This window comes from Sciurus vulgaris (assembly GCF_902686455.1).
Source record: "Sciurus vulgaris genome assembly, chromosome: 5".
In the NCBI taxonomy this organism is placed as follows: domain Eukaryota; kingdom Metazoa; phylum Chordata; class Mammalia; order Rodentia; family Sciuridae; genus Sciurus; species Sciurus vulgaris.
In genome coordinates, this window is record NC_136465.1 from 12119863 (window position 1) to 12136853 (window position 16991).

A 16991-nucleotide genomic window follows, 5' to 3' on the forward strand; every position below is an offset into this window, starting at 1 on the left:
AGCACTATTCCAGTCCCATCACCAGTAAGACCAAGAACAAACAGACGAGGCGACTTGATCTCTGTCTTCACAGGTATCAAACGTAGAGTGATTTTGGAAAAATGACCAAGCGGTAAAAATAAAAAATTCAATGTGTGTGTAATTTGCTTGGGTCCTGATTTCTGGAACTCCAAAGTTCCAGATCTGTGCCTAGGATGCATCAGGGACTGTGGGTGATTGTCCTGTCTGCTGAGCTAAGACCCTGACTTGATCGCCGTGTCTCACCTTGAGGATGTGATGGTAAATGCACGCCAGTCAAAAAGCCCCAAAGGAGGTACTTGGAGCTGCAGATTCATAGAAGTGAAGCAGAATGGGGTCCTGGGGGCTGAGGAGCTAGTACTTCATGTGTCCAGAGCTTCAGTTGGGAAGATGAAAAGGCTCTGTAGGTGGACGGTGGCAATGGGGGCACAACAATCTGAATGTACCTAATGCCACTGCACTGTACACTGAAAATCGGCAAAGATGCAAATTCTATATTTTTTTAACCACAATTTTTTTAAAAAGTCCAGAACTCATTTAAAAAAGTGTGTGTGGGGGCGGAATTTGGGGAGGGATGAACTGCTTAAAAGTAGTAATTGCAAAATAGTAGTTTCAAGCTGTGACATTGCTGGGGCTGGGGGCATAGCTCAGTGGTAGAACTTAACTCGGATGAGGCCCTGGGTTTGCTCCCCAGCACCCCAAAAAAGTAACACTGATAGTCCACAGAATCTCCTTGCAGGAAATCTTTCAAAACAAGAAGGCAAAAAGCCAATTAAAATCTTCGTGCATTCAATCTGGTGACTGGTCTCTCGTAGTAGGTGGGAGAGCACCAAGACAGAAGCGCTCAGATTTACAAACAGAGATGGTGATACCTAAGCCCCTCGCCAGCAGCCCCTCTATGCTGGAGTACAGACGTGATGTTCGTACTGAGAGAAAACTCATTCTCTCCCATTACCAACCTGTCAATTCAAGGCACCACGGTAGCACTGATCATTTACAGTCCTTTAATTGCTCTGGTAAATCTGATGCTTCTGGCACTTTTCCGATGACACACACAAAAGCCAGAGCAAACCTGGGTCATATATGTTTGATTTATAGCCTCTCTCTCAATTCTGCTTTTCCTTTCTTAATGCAGTCTACTCACTTAAATAAAAAAACCAATGGTTTTCTAGATTTTATCCACACTGCCACAATCCTGCCGGGATCAATAACCAGTTTCTGCAGAGCTCTTGGCTTCTGCAATTCACACAAAACCACTGGCTCCTTCCATCACCTCTCTAAATGGCCAGGTCTGTTTATAAATGGCCCGAGAATGTCCATTAAGACCATAGGCCCTCAAGCAGCTCTTCCCCTAAGGGGAACGTGGGCAGAGCTCAAGGAGAGGGCTGCTAATGGGTGGGCCTCCTAATGAAGTGCTGTCCAGAGTCAAGCAACGCCGGGCACACGCCTGTAATCCCAGGGGCTCAGGAGGCTGAGCCAGGAGGATCACGAGTTCAAAGCCAGCCTCAGCAAAAGTGAGGCCCTAAGCAACTCAGTGAGGCCCTATCTCTTAAAAAAAAAAAAAAAAAAAAAAGCAAAACAGGGCTGGGGATGTGGCTCAGTGGCCATGTGTCCCTGAGTTCAATCCCTGGTACCTCCTCCCCCTCAACCCAGAAAAAAAAGGGCCAAGCATATTGGGCCATGGACTTTGCCTGCCGTCCATTCTCCCTGACCCTCCACAAGAGAGGTGCCCTGACTTGGTGTCATCACATCCGGCCATTACAAAGTTCTTCCATTACCAAGAATGAAGAGAAGCTCTTCCTGAACTATTTCTTCTGAAATGTGAAGTTTTAAGCTTACATAAAGGTTTTAGGCACTCTTGAACAAATACAAAAAATTTAAAAGCACACTGGCACTCATTTACGTCCTAGGGGAGCATCCGTCCATCTGCTTTTCAAAGACGACAACAGGGCACGAGGGGCTGGAAAGATTTTGGTATATTAGGAAATCATAGAAGGTCTTACAAACCAAGGATTTCTCTGCTGCAAAGCAGCCTTATACACTGCAGACTCTCTGAAAGGGAAGATCTATTGGTCTGGGACTTTGTTTCAACATGCGTGACATTTACCAGTTAAAAAATCAAGACTTCTGTTTGTTCTTTACATTTCATGTGAATTTATCCAAGAATTTTGTTCGTTTGCCTATTCATTTTGCAGTGCTGGGGACCAAATCCAGGGTCTCACACGTGCTAGGCAAGTGCTCTACCTCCAAGCTATGTCCCAGTTTTTATGTTTTTTAAAAAAACTTACAAAATAAAAGATTGGGAATTAAGTGACCTCCATGTTTTTGCTGTCTAATAAACACAGAACATCAAAGTTCTGCTAACTTCTTTTGTGCTCTGGAGTTAGTAGCTTCTATAACTGAGGAAAACAAATACCAGTAGGGCTCCTGGGCCAGGCACCCCGCCTCCAAGCCCCCCACTTCAGACCTAGCCCAGTCCTAAGACCTCAGGGTTTCATTCACTCCAGCACCTGCCTCCAGAGGCCCCGACGTGAAGGCCCAGAGAAACTGAGGTCAGCGAGAGGCCAGATGAAAACAAGTCAGCTACAGGAGAGGACAGGAGAATCTAACAGTGAGTAGAAAAACTCAGCAGCAGGGTTTGGGGGGTGGGGGGACAGAAGGCCCCACTCCAGGGAGCTGGCATCAAAGTAGGTATCACTTGTGTTTTGTTACATTATTAAGTTGTCAAAGCAAACTGTGTGTGTGTATGTGTGTGTGTGTGTGTGTGTGTGTGTGTGTGTGTGTGTGTGTGCACGCACACATCCGCATGCAAACACCAAGTGTGACTGAAGAATCAACAACTTCAATCACACATCCTGGGTTTTCATGGCCTTACCTTGTAGGAAGGTGTAGGAAGGGGCCCTGAGCTCTTTGGGCGCTCAACTCTGCCCCCCTGCAGGGGATTATTTCATGCTGTGTCTGAAGAATGAGAACCCTGGAAGTTTTCTGTCTGTCTGGTTGGTTTTTTTTTTTTTTTTCCTTTCTTTTTCTTTTCTTCTTCCCTCTTGATAAACTCAAAACCATGTCCCTCGCCCCTTCTCTAATTCACTATCTGGCACGAGAGCTAATTGTGAAATAATAAGGCCCTATCAACTTTGCTCTTTCAAAAGAAAGTGCTGATGCGGCATGTCGTCCCCGCAAGCCCTTCCAAAGGCAAAGAGCTGACGGGCCCTAAAATAAACCAAGGGGGGTATTAACGCAACCAGCAGGGTTTTATTAGCTTGACAATGAGTAGCTCTGACAGGGGGAAAAGAGACTGTCTAGATTGGTATTTTTCAAATTCAGCCCGTGATGAATACTAAGAGATAAATTTTGATGGTGGACCAGTACTATCTGCCAAATTCTTAAATTCACAATGCATGAAACACAAAAAAATACACCCCTAAGAGTTTCATGAGACAATACTTACCATTGCACCCCCTTTTCTTCCCTGTTTTTCAATGTCAGATTTTTGTAAAAGGATTATGAGGCCAGACCTGAAAATCACTACTCTGGTTTGTCCATCTGACAATGAAGAAAAGAATCAAGTGGCCACAGGGAGGCCCTTCAGTTTGGGGACTGAGTCTTGGAAGTGCAGGATGAAGGGAGAAGAGGTCCCAGCCTCAGAGGTGCCCTGAGCACTTTGCATTATCAGCCTGCTCAACTTGAGGGGCACAGAGCCTGAGGCCGTCCAGAGCCTTCTCTTTCCATCCAGTGGTGGGAAACCCAGTTCATGAGATTTACACCATTATTCTTGAACACTGCAGTCAGATAATTTGCTTTTAGATCAAAAGAAAGGCCTCAAAAAGCAAGCAAACTAGATCCAGAGAGAGCAGATAAGGGGATCAGAGAACACAACACAAGACTATGGGCAGTTCAAAAGAAACAATTCAACAATAAGCCATACCTTTTTAGATTTATTCTGGAGGGTGTAGCCTCGGTACCAACCTGTTGGGATAGAAGAGAACACAAACCTTTTATGTTTACTGGGATAACATAAAGAGGTTAGCAATCATTCTCTGTTCTGTTAGCACATGGAGCCTGCATGCTAAAATGGGAACCCAAGAGAAAATGAAAACATATTAGACAACGTATTAGAACAGGAACAGTTAAGTTTGCTACACAATAAAAATCCAGATCTGCTTCAGAGCTGTGCTCTTGAAAACTCCAGGACTGGAAATCCACTTAGACCCAAGGCCCTTGTCTCTACACAAGGGGTCCAGACTGGTAAGACCTGGGACTTATGGCCATTTGGTACATGGTTCAGCATAAAAATGGACTTTCACTGAATATATGCTAACTCTACAAGTTACCTTGTCACCTTATACAATTCAAATTGACATTTTAAGATAATTTACACTTGGGATCTCTCAGTCTTCTGCATTTCCCGGTTAAGAACTAATATTCTGGGTTAATTTTAAGTTGTAACAAACTTTATCTCTACAGATATTTCACCCCCGACTCCCGAAAATACCAAACAAATAATAAAATATTTTATGCAACTTGGGGTAATGACATCAACACCACTCTTAATAAAAGGATTTACCAGGTCTGCAGGAAAAGGTTTTAATTTCCTTTTTAAAATTCCAATAAAGACAGATTTACATACAGATATTTTCCCACCCTTTAACTTAGAGAGAGTGTATATATTTTAATCTGTCCACAAGCAAATATTTTTATATTAAAACCTCCCTGAACATATAGTATGGGTAACTGACTGGAAGAATATTTCCTATTCCCTGGGGAACCAACTAAGGCGTTGATGTGGTCACCTTGCCTAAGGGAACCCTGTCTGTCACAAGTAGCACACAGAAAGAAGCACCAGACACAGACACTGAGGAGATGGTGATGGTAAGGAGAATTTCAGGTATCTGCCAGTAAGTTCTAGAAGTCTCCTGTGATTTCTGTCTATATGAAAGCAACCATAAAATAATCATATAATCTATTCTGTACATGTTATAAATAGAAGATTGAATTTACCTTCTTTGGGCATAGATTTAATAATGTCTGCATGAATTTTAACTTGTCAGTAGTAGTTAAGAATTTAAAGGACCTTGCTATGTTTTACAGGGAGGGGTGGGGTACTCTGCTGTGGAATTGGCACCTACATCGAGGCACATGGTTTGAAAAAGATATCTGAACAGGAAACACCATCCCCGATTTAGGATGCCAATGTGCAGGAAATCAGGTATAGGAAGAACAAACCAAACACTACCCCCAGGGCTCCATGTCTGTACCCCACCCACACACTTGCTTGGTTCTGCTAAAACATGGAAATTATTTTTTTTTAAATTTTATTGGTTCTTTTTAGTTGTACGTGACAGAATTCATTCTGATGTAATTGTACAAGCATGGAATATATCTTATTCTAGTTGGGACTCCATTCTTACGGATGTAAGTGATGGTGGGATTCACTATGATATATATTCATATATGTACACATTTCACCATCTTGTCTTTTCCTGTCCCCCTCCCCTATTTTCATTCCCCTTTGTCTAATCTACTGAACTTCTATTCTCCTCTCCCCCTTATTGTGGGTTAGCTTCCACATGTCAGTGAAAACATTTGGCCTTTGGCTTTTGGGGACTGGCTTACTTCACTTAGCATGATAGTCTCCAGATGTGTCCATTTATTGGAAAAAGTCATAAAGTCATTTTTCCTTAAGGTTGAGTAATATTCCACTGTACATACGTATTTTCTTTATCCATTCATCTGTTGAAGGATACCCAATTGGGTTTCATAGCTTACCTATTGTGAATTGAACTGCTATAAATATTGATGAGGCTGTGTCACTGTAGTATGCTGACTTTAAGTCCTTTGGATATATACCAAGGAGTGGGATAGCTGGGTCAAATGGTGGTTCTATTCCAAGTTTTCTGAGGACTCTCCATACTGTTTTCCATAATGGTTGCAACAATTTGCAGTCCCACCAGCAGTGTAAGAGTGTACCTTTTTACCCACATCCTCACCAACATTTATTGTTACTTGTATTCTTGATAATTGCCATTCTGAATGGAGTGAGAAGGAATCTCAGGGTAGTTTTAATTTGCATTTCTCTGATTGCTAGAGATGTTGAACATCTTGAAAATGGTTTTGCACAAATGACTGGCTTCAACTCCACCCTGGGTCAAGGCACAGCCTGGGCCCATGCTGAGAAGCAACACTTTAGTCTTGTCAAAGCAGTTTTCGTCTTCTAAGAGGCCTTATAAAGTGAGATGTCAAAATGTAGACTTTGATCCGCTTTCAGGGAAGAATTTATCTGCACTTTTGTAAACAGCATCCTTCACAGCCAATCATCACAGAATTATGTTTCTTAAACCTGTCATTTTTGAAAAACTTTCTTAACCTCCTTGCTTTTCTCTAGAATTATGGTATATAAAACAATCAAGCTGGATTTCAAAAGTGAATACTCATTTTCCTTGGCATCGGGCAACAGCAGGACACATCTCTCTCCGGGGTTTTAATCACACTCTTGCTTCCCACACTCAATTGCTAATAACTGCGAAGGACAGGGTAATAGCTCACAAGTACATGTGCTACTTTCACATGACAAACTTGAATGGAAATCCAAGCAAGAGCACCGTTTTCTAGTTAATTCCAAATATGAATGTAAGCTAATCATAATTAAATACAGTGAGCTATTAGGGGCTTTGGAATGTGTCATGAGGCAAAGAGGCAGAGAGAGAAGCGCCTTAAATTATCATTAAATTTCTTAATTTCCTTAATTTCTTAAATTATTACATTATTAAAATGAAGGGAAAGGAGTACAGAGAACTATTCTTACCTACATTTAGGTGAAATGACAATCTCTAAAACAAAGTTCATACCAACCATGGTGAACACGAGTCTCTGCTGGGGCAGCTCTTCCAGGAAGATAACACGTCTCTTCCGTTTTCCTCGAACTGCCCGGCCCAGAATAAGAACCTGTCTTCTCTGATGTGAAACTATGAGAGCTCCTAGTTCCACCGTGGAAGGTGCTTACTTTTCCTGGTTTCTTCTCACCTCCACCAGGCAAGACGCTACCATCTTCCCATTTCACTCTGCCTATCCAAGCGTCCCTGTGGCCGCGGCTCGTTCTGGCTTCTGCCCAGGGAGGCCCTTACCGGGCTCCTGCCCTCTGCACGCTGTCACTCCACAAGTGATTTATTAACGACTCATCTAAGGAGCACAGTGCAGTGGAGAGCAAGTGTCCACGTGCAGATGGCAGTCCAGCGGAGAACAAACACCAAAACGAGCCATCTGAGATCACGTTGGTCCTCAGAGGACTTCAGGAGAGGGACAGTGGAGAACGGCTGGTCACACGGGACATCCCATGAGATCACTCTGAGAAGCTAAAAGGAACCAGCCACGGAAATATCCGGGGAAAGAAACTTCCAGACAGAAACAAGTTCCATGAGAAGGCGGTGAGTCAAGCCTAAGCTTGAAGTTCAAAGATGGATGCAGGCGCACCTGCCAGCGCCCAGAGTGGACAGAGGCAGGAGGCAAGGAGGGGCAGGGAGCGGGGCGTGGCCCTCAGCCCCCGGCTCCCTCCACAGACCCCAGGGGAAACTTAAAATAGCAGATGCCACCTCCAGGACCCAAGCTTAGGGCTTCTCCAAAGGTCCCCTGGGGATGCTAAGGCTCAGAGGGATTCCAGAGGTGGAGGCCTGTACCCCAGGAGGAACTGGGTTTGACTCCAGGGACAACAGGAAGCACTGGAGGGTTTAAAGGTCAAGTCACGTGCCTTCTGCTTTCAGAGCACCTGGCTGCCAGGGAGGAGGGGATGGCGGGAGGCCAGGCGGAGTAAGAGGAGCAATGGGAGAAGACGGTGGGTGGAGGCCGTGGAGGTGGACAGAGATGGAACGATGAGGATGAGTCCGGGATCCGCAGGGGCTGCTCATGGTTCTGCCGCCCACAGCCCTGAATGGAGGAGGAGCTGCAAGCACCCGGGGTACTCAGCTCTTGGCTGATCACATGGGCGGACGGTGTCGCCCTCAGCACAGGAAGATCACCAGAAGGAAACCCTTGCAGGGCTCGGGGAGGCGGGAGAGGTGTGTCCCTCCAAAGGATCTGCTCGGCAGCCCTGAGGTGGCACAGGGCCACCTAGGCACCCACGGTGGGGTGCGGAGGCAGAGGGGCAGGGCAGGGCCCAGGGCGAATCGTTAGAGACCATTACAGCAGCAATTAAGGACTGACAATTATTATTTCACAGTCGGACATATTAAGAGAAGGTAAAAGCTTCAGTCAGAAACCTTGGGTATGAAACACAGGAGGGGCTGCAGGGAACAAGAAAAAAAGAATTAGCTCTAGAAAAACACATTATTCCAGGAAAGAAATGTGAGCAGGGTACAGCCTCTGCTGCTGGTGCTGCAGGGCTAACAACTCAGACAACGTCTCGAAGGAAAATCATGGCACATCTACACCGAGTTACTGATACTAGGGACAAATGGGTGTGTGCGTGCGTATGTGGTTGGTGAGGTTCAGAAGGGCTAAATCCTTATCCTCCACAAAGAGGTTCATAAATGAAACTGAAAATGCAAATATCACATCATAAAAGCACGGGTATTTAGAAACGAAGGGATGACACCACAGAAAATGGATAAAAGAGTTAAAGATCTCAGCAAGAGCTGACATTCCTCACAAATGAAAGAGTCAGGAAAGGATTGCTGCTTATCTCTATAAACCTTGTAGAAATAATATGACTTTTCAAATTATTTTTACCTTTATGACAGATAAAACTAAAAATTAAGAAGAACATAGTTGATAAAGGCTGGTAAGCCAGGCAAAGGCAAAATCACAAGGATAGATAACAGGTCAGTGTCTGCTGAGGGTTAGGATGCTGTGGGACTGATGACAAAGGGGATTTGAGAATTTGGGAACAGACAGAATGGTTTTATGTCTTCTTTTAATTTAATTTCATTTCATTTTTGCAGTGCTAGGATCAAACCCAGGGCTTCTACTTGTTATAAATTATAACTTAAAAAAAAGACACAATGAGATACTACTATATACCCACTGGGTACCAAGCACTGGTAAGGATGTGGAGCAATCGGTCCTCACTTACGCAGTTTCCTGTAAACACAGGCATACCCTGTGACCTAGCAATATCCACTCCGATATAAATGAAAACATACATCAAAAACAATGTTTCACAACAACGTGTATGGATGCTTTACTGTCAACAGCAAAACACTGTAACCCACTGACATGCACATCAGCGGGAGTTTGTGTAGAGAAACCGATACGTTCCTCCAAGGGCAGAACTTGGCCATGCAGAGGAACTAACTGCTGATGTCACGGATGAGCCTGAAATCCAGCACAGAGAGTAGAAGAACCCAAACACAGCGGGCAGGTGTAATCCACTGACATGAAGGTGGCTCGCAGGTGAACTAGTCACTGATGATGGAAATCAGAACAGTGGTTTTCACTGAGATGGGGAATTGTGGGGAGGAAAGCGTCGAGAAATTTTCTGGAGTGAGAGAAACGTTCTGCGTCTTGACTGGCGCTAAGTCCACTGGCTGCATTCAATAAAATTCACTAAATGGTTTACCCAAGATGAAGGCATTTCATTGCATATCAATATACTGCATTTTTTAAAAAATGCGAACATCTACACTGCCAACTGAACAATACAAAGCAATCGTCTCCAAAGGGGAAAAAAAATCATAGAAAGACTTCAATGCTGTGTCTTGTGTCTCCCCAAAGACGTGATTCATTTTCATTACTCATGTCGTGGTCCAAAACGCATTCTGAATGAGTTTCTGCTCTTTCCAAAAGTTCAACCACAGAGCTGCAACTCATTTACTCCATCAACAAAGAGTTTGAGATGCCAGGAGAGCAAGACACACAGGTCTCCACATCCTAAAGCGTACTTTAACATGAAAAGAAATAATAAACACGTAAGTCAAGGAAAAAAAAAAAAAGGCGATTTTTGTCCAGGGTTAAAAGTTAAGAAGGGACACAAGAATACCTTGGGAAAGCCTGACTCAGGGGGACAGAGCTACTCTAGAAAGCCAGGTTAGGAGGGAGGGACACCAGAGCAGGGACCTGCATGGCTCATGTGGCTGATCACTCACTATCCACAAAACACTACTGAACGCCAGTGTGCCAGACATTGTCTTCCAAGAGGAAGGAAAGAGATCCACACACAAATAACTAAACACAAAAGGGCCTTTAATGGGACTGCGCGAGATGCTGGCACACACAGCAGAGTTATGAATATGCTACGGAGTCCAAAGCACGGCCCAGGGGGTGCTGGAGATGCTCTTGACAATGAGAGCATCGTTTAGATGCGTGAATAATGGGCTGTTCTGTAAGATCCCTCCTCATTTTACCACCACGAGATAAATTTATTTTTCCCCACATAAACATATAAGAGATCAACACATGATGTTTAACCTGCCAAGAATTAAAGGCCAGAAACAGAGGGAGCTGCTGTTTCCATGACCCCCATTGTGCCTGTGGGGGAGGGGCTCCCAGCAGAGGAGCAGGTGCTAAATCCTGTTGTTTTTCCTTTAAGCTTCCTGGGGTCCAGTAGTTTGCTGCATAAAACAGTTAATTAGGCCAAAGTCAAAGGTTTCATCCCGAGGGCCAGGTAAACCCATCTGGTTTCCATGCTCAGAGGCTGCCTCCCATCCCCAGTGAGCTCTGCCTCAAAGAGAAGCCTGTTGTCCCTCAGGAGCAGCCAGGAGCAGTGACAGCTGGGTGCACGCCCTCGCAGAACAGACACACAGGCCAGCGTGAGGCCCTCCTTACTGAGGACACTGGGCAAGTCCCTTCCAGATCCTGGGGCTTCACAACGTCCACACTGCCAAAGTGCAGACCATTTCACCGGGCTTTTCAAAGTAGGTCTAAGGATGCGAAGATGGCAAAAGTTGATTCCGTTCGTTTGCAGCTTTTTGTGAAAGGACCAGTCTCCCAGGCTAATTATCGTGGCTCAATTTTATGCCTTTGAGATAGGCAGATACAACTGATGTGAGAAGCTTGAGCTCCAGGAAATCGAACACCCTTACTTAAAGAAAGGAAACGTGGGAAAAGGCTCTCCCAAAGTCGGCTGGGGACTCCGCCGAGCTGGAGATGCGAACACAGGTTTTTCCCTGCCAGCTCAGGCTCTTTCTTTTACACAAAGCTGCCTCCGCAGTCACATTGGAGGCAGAGCAAACTCTCAAGGCACTGCCGCTGGGGTGAGGTGCACCTGGTTCCCAAACCTTAGGACATGAAATGCACGTGCACAAGTACACCCTCGGGTGGGGAGGAAAGAGATGTGGTTTCCACCTTTCAGTTTTTAAAAAACTGATATAAGACCTGTGCTTCGCAGAGCTTGGCATACAGCAGGTACTCAATAAAAGTTTGATAACTGTATTAACGAGGAAGCCAAGGTCTCCTTGAGCCAATGGCAAGCACGGAACGGACTCCTGCAAGGAATGTGGAACGCGATCTGTACCTAGACACAACTCGGCAGGTCGGGGGGACCCGTCTTCTCCCTGGGACCCCATGGCCTGTAGGTAGAGGTGGATGGGCTAGAGATCCTGCCGGGAGGCCGGAATGTCAGGCAAGAATCTTTCACTGTCAACCTAAAGTAATGACAGCTTTGGTCTCTTAATTTTTCTTCCACAAAATCATTTATTATTTATTTATTTATTTTTATTACCTTACAAAAAATGCCAAGAAGGTTTCCTCTGGTGGCCTACAATACACAGTAATAAAAGCCTAGGATTTCTGTTTTCAAGCAGAGTACCTCCTTAGACAAGCAGAGGAGTCTAGTCCAGGTAGGGCTGGGTGGGAGCAGGGTCAAGTCACAGTGAGCAGAACAGACAGGTGGCACATCCCACGGCAAAACCAGGGAACGCCCGTCCCTTCACAGACACACCCTGAAGCTCAGTGAGAGGACGGAAACGCCATTTCCTCTGGTCTGGTCAACGCTGTCACTCGGTTTGCCAACACCCTTTGTATTTTCTGGGGGAAGCTTTCTACCTTTCCTTTTAAAGCAAAGTAATCCTGCCAGTGGTGAGTCCTGTTTTTGCCAAAAGTCTAACATCCCTCTTCCAGGATGCACTTCTCCAACTTTTTCAACCAGTTCACGAAAGCTGCAATAACAGACACAGCGTGCAGTTTATCAGCAGGAACAGGGGGTTTGCAGTGACTTGTTTTTATATTGGTTTTGTCACTGTCATGAGAGTGGGGAACAGCTGAATGAGTGAGAAATCAGTTAATCAAGCACGCCGTATTTAAAGAGGTCCAATTTTATAGGAACCTGCCAGGGCCTGTGAGTGTCAGCCCCAGTCCCTGATCTTGCTCAAGGCCAGTGACAAGACCACCTGGCCAGAGCCACAAGCTTGTGCAGAAGATCCATGGGGGAAGGTAAGTTCAAAAGGAGCTCACCCCAGTTCAGACACATTTGTGTGCATGCAAACAGCTACTGAAGAATTAAGAGAACCTCACCCACTTTGAAAAACTGTGTGTTATGTCCAAAATCAAGCTGGAAAGAACTGACAACTTAACAATGCTGTGTCCCTATCCATGAACATGGAAAATCTTCTATTAATTCTTTGACTTTATTTATCATTATATTCTTTTAAATATCATCAATTACTCTTATATTTCTATGAAAAATGAAAGTATACATTTAAACTTCTCTCCTGATAGAAGCAAAAGGAGAACTATATGCCCATTTGCTCTCAATCTTGAACCTCAGTGTGTCCTAAGACTAATCCTTAACTGAATCTTCCTCAGTTCCACAAAGGTTAGATGCACTATGTTCCACAACAAAGGCACCTAAGGCATTCTTTATAAAAGTCACACACCAAATAACATAAATGGCCCAGCCATCGGAGATACTAAGATAGCTATGGGTGGGGGCACGTTTTACTCTCCCACCCTTCTTAATCCCTTGGATTCAGTCAAGATCCCAGAAGACCGACATTCGTGGGACACTGATAGCCCACGGGGATGTTCCTCCAGAGCATTTCCTTTTTTTAATTTTTCTTCAGGTTGAGCTTGCCTCCTTAGGTTCATGGGCAGCTGCTCAGATGGGTTAATTCCAAGTACTAGTGCATGGTGGAATAACCGAATGAAGGTACCACTCAGGAAAGAGATCTCCATTCTGCACCAGGAGACTCCACACACACCTATACCTGAGTACTGTAGGTTTTCCAGACAGATTTCAGAAGCACATTCAAATTTATCTCAAGGGGATAAATTTAGAAGACATTCTCCTTTTTACTGATTAAATCTGAGAAGAGACATTTCACTGGACCTAGTTTTAATTAATGTTTCTCAGAAACACACTCCTACTGCCACACACGTCATCTGTAAAACACATCTCAGGAACAAATGTCCCCAGCAGTCGTGCCTTACAAGTTGTACTTAAGGTAAAGGTCAAACAAAGACGTGGGAAGTGACCAGGCACACTCAACACAATGCCACATGGCCTGACCTGCTTTCAGGGCTAATGCCAAGACGCCTGCACTCAGTGCCTGTCATAAAATCCACACTCTTGGGCTCACCACTGCTCAAGTTTGGAAAAGCAGTTGTTTCTGTGACTAGCTCCTGGTGACGGTATGGATTTAGAATTACTATGAACTTTCAATCACCTTCACTTATGGAACAACCGGAGTAAATGGAAGTTACAGAGACATGGAGGGCCCTATCGCAGCCTATCTCCAGGAAACTTACATGTGCTATAAAAACTGACTTTTAAAATCAGTTTTGTATTTTATCTGTTTGTTGGTTGGTTGTTCTTTCACTTGGAGGATGACCATCAAGCATGGTTGACCTAGAGGGAAATAATGAGCAAAAAAGAAGAATCAAAAGAAGGGGGAATTTCAAAGCTATCAGTTGACTAACTGTCACAGGAGGAGAGTGTGTCAATCCCTCTCCTTAAATCAGGCATTCTCAGAAAATGAGATACCTTACCATATGGTATGACCCAAAGCAGGGTTCCCATTACAGCACCTCACAAAGATGATTATCAAGCCTTTCTTGAAAAAAAGTCTTCAAACATACTTTCTTCTTGATTAGGTCTCTTCTAAAGAGTTTTGACAGTCATGGAGACAAAAATTCACCCCCGTGAAACTAACCTGCCATACCTACACACGATGACCTGCTGTATAAAGATGAAGTTCAAAACATACACAGCTCAAATTGTAATCCATTTTTATTCCTGTTCATCTTGTAGATTGAATATTCTAATCCAAAAATCTGAAATCCAAAATGTTTCAAAATCCAAAACTTTTTGAGTTCTGAAATGAAGCTACAAGTGGAAAATTCCACCTGCCCTCACATGAAAGGTCACTGTCAAAAGGCAGGGACAGGGGCTGGGGCACATGTGAGGCACTGGGTTCAATCCTCAGTACCACATAAAAATAAATAAATAAGATAAAGGTATTATGTCCATCTACAACTAAAAAAAATTTTTTTAAAGGCAGGTACACTACAGATATTTTATAAAAGGACCTCAGGATAAGCGTATAAAGTATGTATGAAACATAAATCAATTTCATGATTAGACATGGGTCCCATCCCCAAGATACCTATATGCAAATATTTCAAAATCCCAAACAATCCCAAATCCAAAGCACTTCTGGTTCTATGAATTTTGGAAAGGGGACACTGAATCTGTATAAGGGGGTGGATTTCTTGACTCAGGTGCATTTTAAAAGGGATTTCATCCTATACAGAAGAAATAGATTCAGGAGACTTTCTGGGCACATGCAAATGCTTCTTTTTCTTTCTTTCAACTTTTCAGCATTACCCACTTCTAACTATCACATTTTGTGAGATTCCTCGGGGGCTGACTGTGTTGTGTTCACCCCAGAAATCCCTGCTAATGCCAGCCACCCTTTCTCTTGAGCCTGTGTGTGGTTTATGGGGGCTGAGAGTTACTCAGTAGCTGTGAATTAAACACAGGAAACCAGTTTGGAGGAACAGGCCTTGGGCCTGAAACCGTGCAAACTGGTGTTTGATTGTTCACAGGAGAGGAAAGCTTCATGGAGACAAGATGCTGGAACCTTAGATTTATAAGGCACCCTGTACTTTCCAAAAGTACTTGCCTTTGATCACAAAGAGTGACTCAAATTGAGATGAAACAACCATGCTTCTGAAGCACCTTGCCCAGGGACCGTTAACCTCAACGGGGCAAATCCACCTAACCTGACGTACCCTTCCCCTCTCCACCTCCTTTGCCCTCCTCTACCTCTGGTCTCGGCAGTACGACTCTCTTCTCTCCACAGCACTTTCAAGTACCTGGATTTTTGTTTGTTTTGTTTACTTGTCCTGGGCTAGCCCCCAGTGTAAGCTGTGAGAGCATGCATGTGGCTGTTCTGTCCTCAGGTGACTGCTGAGCCTACCTAGAAGGTCGCTCATGCTCAATTAATGCATTTGGCACAGACTAGGCATTCAGCTAGGATAAGTGATCGCAAGTGGAATCTCACACCAGCGTTCTTTCCGTCATGCTCATGGATCTGGGGTGGGAAAGCCCACTCAGGACAGAGAACAGGTGTCTCACTGCCACACGCCTGCCATGGCTGAAGAAGCAGAGGCATGTGTCAAATAAGGGCAGGCCAGAGCCAAAGGCAAGCAAGGCAAGGGCGCTTGCTTTAGCACTAAAGGACGTTTGTTCCCTGACAGTCTCTACAGGCACATAAATCTTGAAAGATGAGCATATACAACCTCTCAGTTCACTCTCTTCCCTTCTTCTGTCTTTTTTTTTTTTTTTTTAATTTTTTTTTTGTAGTTGTGAATGGACAGTATAGCTTTATTTCATTTAAGTTTCTTTTTTATGTGGTACTGAGGATCAAATCCAGTATCTCACATGTGCTAGGCAAGTGTTCTACCACTGAGCTACAGCCCCAGTCCCTCCTTCTTCCATCTTTAAGTAACAAGCGAAGCTCAGGGTAGAGGTCACAGAAACAACAAGGCACAAGTGACAGACACTCTCCCAGTTGGACTGTGCTCTCCTGTTTTACAGCTAAAGCTCAATCTGTCTTGGCAGTTTCTCAAAAGATTCAAGGTGGAGTTACCATACAAAACCATAATTCCACTCTAGGTATCTACCTAAGAAAAATGAAAATATATGTCTCCCCAAAACCTGCATGGGAATGTTGACGCAGCACTCTTCCTAAGAGCTGAGAAGTCTAAACAGCTCCAATGTCCATCTGCTGATGAATGGAAAAATAAAATGTGGTATATCGTGCAATGAATGTTATCCAGTAATAAAAGGAGATGAAGCATTAATACACATCACAGTGTGGGTCAACCTTGAAAACAGCACACTGAATGAAAGAAGCCCGTCTCAAAAGACCACATAATGTATGGCTGCATTATATGAAATGTCTGGAACAGGCAGATCCAGAGACAGAAAGAAGACTTGTGTTTGCCCAGGGCAAGGGGAATGGCTGATAAGGGGACAACATTTCTTTGGAGGTGATGAAAATGTTCTGAAACTAGAAAGTGATGCTAGTGTCCCAACTCTCTATAGTCTACTTGGTAAATACCCACTTAATTGTAGGTTTTAAATGGGTAAACTGTATGGTATTTAGTTATATCTTAAAATAGTTACTTAAAATAAAAACAGAAGGCTGGGGCTGTAGCTCAGTGGCAGAGCACTTGCCTAGCATGTGTGAGGCACTGGGTTTGATCCTTAGCACCACATGACAATGGGCTGGCTGTGGGCTCCTACTTCACTTCACTCCTACTAGAGACTTCTGCTGAGCACCTGCTGTATGTCAGGACCTACGGCAGGTACAGACCTGTAGGTAACGTAGGAGCTGGCTGTGCCACAGAGCTGCCACTCCTGGGGAATCACTCATTTAGCCACAGGGCAGGAAATGGCCCGGGGAGAGCTCCCAGTGGTATTCTGTTGTGGTTGTGGGCAGAAAGCTATTTCTCATGTCTGGGTGGACTCCTGTCCAGGACGGAAGAGCACACACAGATCTGGTATGCATATCTTAAAGGTGGGGTGGGGCAGCGCAGAGGGA

General features: G+C 44.4%; 1 protein-coding gene across 2 annotated transcripts in view; it reads right to left on the reverse strand.

The window, feature by feature from the left end:
- Window positions 1–16991, reverse strand: part of DOCK5 (dedicator of cytokinesis 5) — a 191523-nt gene that overhangs the window by 113769 nt on the left and 60763 nt on the right. For both annotated transcript variants that reach the window (XM_079139029.1, XM_079139030.1), the window contains exon 3: window positions 3944–3984. In XM_079139029.1, coding sequence (XP_078995155.1) covers window positions 3944–3984 — 41 coding nt within the window. The remainder of the gene's footprint in view (window positions 1–3943; window positions 3985–16991) is intronic.